This window comes from Sinocyclocheilus anshuiensis, unplaced genomic scaffold, assembly GCF_001515605.1.
Source record: "Sinocyclocheilus anshuiensis isolate Anshui unplaced genomic scaffold, SAMN03320099.WGS_v1.1 scaffold742, whole genome shotgun sequence".
NCBI lineage: Eukaryota > Metazoa > Chordata > Actinopteri > Cypriniformes > Cyprinidae > Sinocyclocheilus > Sinocyclocheilus anshuiensis.
Window position 1 is genome coordinate 203,565 of NW_015544169.1, and position 6,528 is coordinate 210,092.

Consider the following 6,528-nt stretch of genomic DNA (forward strand, 5'->3'; position numbering starts at 1 on the left):
TCAGAAGGATAGAGATAAGTAGGACATTGGTCCACTAGTGTACTTTCTGCACCAGAGTTCAAGGCTGGCACTTCTTTGACCGTCCGCTCGACTGCAGTTCTTCTTCTTCTTGCCAGTGTCCAATTTGGACCTTCCCAATGGCTTGGACAGCGAAGGGCCAATGGTGGCTCTACCTGGACTGGTAGGACTGGTTGGGCTGCTGGTGGCCGTGGTTCCTTCAGGAGTTCCCTCTGTGATCTCGATGCGTGGAGGCTTCATCAAGTCGAAAATGTTGAAGGCAGCCGGTTCGGGCTGGCACATTACTGAGGCGTCTGCAGTGTTTTGTCTCACCAGACCGTTAGCACCAGTCTGGACGCCAACGGACACCCTTTCGCTGGTGCTGGAATTGGTGCCAGTGGCAGCCTCCCGGCACATTGTCCACATGTTGTAGCACTGCGTGAAATTAAAGAAGTTGCTGTTAAAAGTCTTGAGCTCTCCGCAGACGTCCCTGCGCAGCTCCGCTAGCTCGTAGCGCATTGCCGAAATCTCCTCCTTCCACTGCATGTTGAAGGCGGCCACCATGTTTGCGGACTCCTTGAAAGCCTGAATAGCCTGCGGGACGGGAGGATCCGGTGGGGGCTGGGATGGGGGCGGACACGGGACTCGGTAGGCATGTGTGGAGGTAGGAGGAATGGAGACAGCCGTGACCGTGGAACTGGTGCTGTGTTGACTACGTGCAGCGTTTTCTCTTTCAAACCGCTCAATTTCTTGATAAGCCGAGGAGCTGGCGCCATCATCGTCATCAATTATATCCTCATTTAGCAATGAGGTGCCCTCCATTGCATCATACCCCTCTGGAAGACAAATTTGAATATGGAAATAGGGATATTCAAAGGGATGAACAGCTGTGGAATTCAGTGAAGCCTCTCACTTTATCTAACGTCAACACTTGTGTCGTGTAATAGCAGTATGTGAGTAAAGGCCCTGTACACACAATTTTCACAAGTTTGCGTACTACATCGGTTCCTGGGAGTAAATTCACATGTATCAAGTACACTCCCAGAAAAAAAAATGTGCCAAAATTGTACCTTTAGGGTTACAACAGCTTGTCACTGGGGCAGTACCCTTAAAGTACTTTGTACATTCTTTACCCCTAAAGGGTTCATGATAGTACCATAAGAGTACATATTACTACTTTAAGGTACTAACGTAAACCCTTTAGGGGTAAAGAAGGTACAAAGGTGTCCCTTTGAGGGTACTGCTCTAGTGACAAGCTGTGGTACCCGAGAAGGTAAAATTTTTGAACTTCTGACAGTTTATGAAGAGAGACTGAAGAACAAGACAAAACATTAGATTGATTTCATCAGAAGCAGCAGTGGGGAAGCAAGTCCATTCTGCTGCTAATGCTAAATTGCAGGCTCGCAAGCAACTAGTTTCCAACTAGGTTTAATGCAGGGGTGTAGCTAGACCCTTTTACTGAGTCACGAGCCCAAGTCAAATACCCCTCCAGTATGGCCCAGTAAAATATTACTAATAAATAATTATATGTACACAGGATTGCCGTATATCGACCTGAAAATAATTTTTGCTGTTAATATTTCAGCAGTCAAGTTCTGTGTTTTATATCAGCTGTTTAGAATCAGAACTTGTGATGCCAGATTTGGTAATCTGTTCAGGTTTGCAAAAAGGTCTAAAAATGTTCGCGATTCAGTTTGATTAATTCGGACTCTTCACTCATGCACTGAATCATTCTACCCAGGCTCATTGGAAATACTGTGTTGCACTTGTGAGATAAAGTGCTCCGGTACAAATCCTGTGAATCTGTGGTTTGACAAAACAGCTCAAACCCATGTAGAAGGAAGTTAAAATAGCACAGCTGCATCAGTGAATGCGTTTTATATTATTTTTGCATCCGTTAACATTGTCTGGTAGATTTAGGGTTGGGTTTGGTGTAAGGGGCATGTTATTTTCCAACAGGATAGAGCATTAGCCTTTTAGCAACACGCCCCAGACATTTGAATTGTGAACCAATAAGTGCCTGAAGTAGCATAATAAAAACACTGCAATATGTGCCTGTACCAACATATTAAAAGTGGCCACGGTCACCTGTTGAATGTGCATTTTAGCACCACTCACTGGACATTTTACTTTGAAACTAATGCAAAAAATGCAATGAGGTACATAATATTGGTGCTGCAGAAACGTTGCCACAAGCACATATTTTCAATGAGCCAGGGCTTGAATTATTTGCAGTGGTTCCTCACATAAAAATGGTAACAGGATATTTTATAAGGCTGGATGAGTTGAATATTTACCTATAATCAATTGTAGGTATCATTTGTCAACTACAAAGCAGCTCTTTATTGCATGTATAAATTATTAATGACTTTGTGCTGCAGGTAAAGACTATTTATATCTATTTATATCCCCCCAAAAAACTGATAAAATTATTCATCAGTATGCCACTGGTTTAATGAAAGTGTTCATGTTAAAAATGTACTGAATGAAATTCATAGCACATTGTGTTGTCAGGGTCACTTTCTTTTACTCACATACATTTAGCTTTCAGATGTGTGTTTACACTGCCTTCTCACTCACATCAAAGAACATCTCATCTATTCAGCCTTTCCATCTCTTCACAGCATAGCCAATAACAAAATCTCAATACTAGTAACCACCTTTTATCCATTTATCAAATCACAGAACATTGTGGGAAATGTGGAGGCTAATTTTAAGGATTGTCTTGTTTTTGTGCAACAGAAAAGATGAAAAGGCAGTAAAATGTCACACAATCATTCAGGCAAGGAGATATGAACCCTATTGAATATGTTGAAAAGCCCATCTATCGAGCTGATTGGACCACGTGGAGATTATAGGGGCGGGATTAAGAAGAAACACGATCCAATAAAGTCCTTTATGAGGGCTGCACCAGGCAGAGGCTGCAATCCCACTGTCCATCACAGCTGAAATCTTCCACACCAGCTCTTACTTCCAACCGCATTTAGCTGGCCACGTTTGTCCTCCAAGGGTTCCAAGGTTGGTGTTAAAATCGAGAAATTTTAAAAGTGACCCAAACACTTTTAACAAAAAAAAAAAAGCATGAAATAAAAATTAATAAGAATTGCTTTACCATTCGATCATTTGCATATGATCATTTTCATTTGAATATTTAATGTTCTGGGTTCAATTTATGCTGTAGTGACAGCATCTGTGACATGATGTCGATTACCACAAAATTTAAACTCATCCATCAGTTTGTAAAAACAAAAAAAAAATGCATTTACAAGTACAGTAATGCTCTTTCAATGGATTTCTATGGGGCAAGGCATTGCACCAGTAAAATACAGTGTATTGCAAAAATATCACCATAAGACTTAAACATTACACATGTGAACATGAGACTAGTGTGATAGTATCGCTAAAAATTACGTTCTGCACAACTGTACTTTTGAACCCTCCAGCATGTCTCACCCCATAGACTTTCACTGTAAGTACACATCTTACTGTAAATACATTTTTTGTTATATAATCAAAATTATTTTCTGTGGTAATAAACAACATTTAATCCTGCAATAAAATAAATCTTTTGAAATGCCCTTCATGGAAAAGCATTGCTAATTTGGCAACTGAACACTGGTTGTCCCTAATCTGACCTTCAGTGATGTGTCTTTCAAAGGATTAGTCCTGATTTAGTTGAGAAGGCAGTGCAAAAACACACATATCCATTGAAAGATGTGTTGACATTATAATACCTGTGACAGGCATCTCTCCAGCTGCTCTTTTCCCCTGGATCTCGTTCCTGTGATGGCCAACGAGGGGCCATGCCGCCCACCCTCCCTCTCCACCATCACAGAACACCCAACACCTTACTCAATATTTCCCAATGATTTTAGCGGCAACTAAATTTAGCTTCATCTATGGGATATGCTTGATAACATTACTCTGATTGGTCAGTGCTTTTGAATTAACTACAGAACCAGAGAGCGTTGATACCAGAGCTCAAGTAAATATTTGAACTTGTACGTTTTTAAGGGAAGAAACCACCTAATTTAGCTTCTACACATACGCAAAGTATGGTTCTTTTTTGTAAATCCAAAGTAGTACAGGACTGCTGAAACAAGAAGTTCTTCAGAGTGAAACAGAGTGGAGGAGATCCTTTTGAGAAAATGGTTTAGTCCTACAGTCGGTTGACTTGAGCTGACAGGGATTGCATACAGAGCCATATGTGGTGAAAGCACTTCAGCAGAGTGAGACGGTGGGATTGGAGAGCTCTCCTTTCTCCTTAGAGTCCCCGGTGTGTTGTCAGTATGAGTTTTTTGGCAGTATGAAGGTCCAATCAAATCAAACTCCAGTTTGAATAACAAACACAAAGAAGCCCACATTAAATGAAAGAAACAAAGTTGGACTGGAGTGACCAAACAAATCATACAAAAGAAAGTATCATTTTGGTTTCAAAATGTAAACAACTGAAAAACAAGTATTTTTTGTGTCATTTGACATCAATTTGTGGCATTTCAATAGGGTTCATAGCTTTACTCCATGTGTACACCAGACACAGCAGGGGTGTTGGGACAGGGTGCGGAGGCGGCATTTTGCTTGCACAAAGAAACTGTGACACGTGATGCACACATTCTCATGAGTATGTGTTGCACAAAACCTCCACAATTGCTCTGTTAGGTCTTCCTAAACTCATTTAGGTTGTGAAAATTACTAATTATTTAGGATTAATGTTAAAACTGGATTAGGATAATAGGATTTGTTTTCACCTCCAATTTTTGAATTCATACAGATTATTCAATCATAATTCAATTATTGCATTAACAAACCAACCAAAATTTCACCTCAGCGACAGGAGAATTGCTCACATGCAAAATTACAATGAAATTTTTCAAAAAGTAAAAAATATACTACTAAAATATCCTGTTATCATTCTGTATAATTCAATATAATATTCAAAATAATAAACCAAACCCTTAAGTGGTTAAATGACATCTTTAAGGAGAAGATTTTCTTTTTCTAAAATAAATTAATATTTTCTATAAAATAAAGGACTTAGTCATGTGGAGCGGTTGGTTTAGCATACAGAAATGACAATATCTCATCTAAAATAAAATAATCTAAAATTCACTAAATATTATGCATTGAACACTAGGCATTTAACTAGGCAGTAAATTAGCATCTAGTTTTTAAAATTTCATTCTGATTCATGTTGTTGAAGAATGAAAACTTTAATTTCAATATTTTTTTAAGCAAATATTTTGATTAGATTTTTTTAAGGTCAACTTTCTTTTTGACCCCCCCTTCTGAAGTACTGTGAATTTATTTCTACTCACTAATGTAGATGATTTATGCAACACATAATATCATATAAAATTGTTTATGCAGTTCACAGTCATTGCTTTGTGCATTCAGAACTGAAACAGCCTTTAAAAGTTTACTAAACCGGATCCAAGATATTTATTAAGAAAATACACAAAAAAATTAAGGACTGTGAACACGTCTAAAGCCAGCCTTCCTGCCCAACCTTAACCTGACTTTCTGTGCTGTGTGAAAACGCTTGGTGTGTTGCATGCTCTGGACAGCTGTGCTAGTTAAAAGCATGCTGAGTTGTGTCTCTGCCTAAGTCCCTCTGACCCCCAGTCTAGCCTCTCATTACCACTGGACCCAACCAATCAGAAGCCCAGAAAAAGACGTATGACTCGTGCAAAGGGAATTGCAGGCAACCGTCTTTCAACACTCGGGGAGCACAGACACAGAAAAGCAAACACACACAACAGACAGGAGCTGACGGAAACGACATTCAAGTCAGTCATCTCTCAAGCACAAGGGAATCCCACTGTACATATGTAGGTATGCCAGAGTATGTTGTTCAGCATGTGCTGAATGTATGGCGGGTATGTGCTCTAAGCCTTCTCTCTCTCTCTCTCTCTCAGGTGGGATTTGAGGCATACGGTTACCTGTTGTGGATTTGAGAGTTGAAGTGACAGTAGAGGATGTCATTGAAGGCAAGCAGTCGTCATCTTGGGAATACCCAGCCTGAATTGCACGCAGGTAACTGTGGCTTCGAGTGCGGAAAGAGCCGGGCAGGTCCAAGGCCTCCACGGCCTGGGATTCTACTTCGCTAAAAACGGATTCGCAAACTGACTCAAACTGGCCATTGACCTCAGTCTCACTCACCTGAGAGACAAAAACAGGAATAGCAGTCCTTAATTTTTCCTCTTCCTTTCTCTTTCTCACTTTGATTCTTCCCCTTTGCACAGTAAATATGAAGGAGTGTTAGCAGGAGGAATATACCACTGGCAATTTCCGACCTTGAGCGTCTCAGTAGAATTATGTCAAAAAGCAACAATATAAGAGAAAACATTTCAAACTGGAATATAATCTCATAATATGTAAATGAAGAAAAGCAGATTGTTTGAAGAACTTTCGGAGGGAAAATGACACAAACAGTCAACAGCAGCAGACAGCAACAAGCAAAGATTTTCATTAACCGAGCATAAGAAGATGGCTAACTTTCCTAAATCAACTTCAATATTAAGCTAAAAGATA

At 40.0% G+C, this 6,528-nt stretch overlaps 1 protein-coding gene across 1 annotated transcript in view; it reads right to left on the reverse strand.

Annotated features, from left to right (window-relative positions):
• Window positions 1-6,528, reverse strand: part of dlgap2b (discs, large (Drosophila) homolog-associated protein 2b) — an 89,657-nt gene continuing 83,129 nt past the window's right edge. The window contains exon 7 of the mRNA XM_016496098.1: window positions 1-833. Coding sequence (XP_016351584.1) covers window positions 1-833 — 833 coding nt within the window. The remainder of the gene's footprint in view (window positions 834-6,528) is intronic.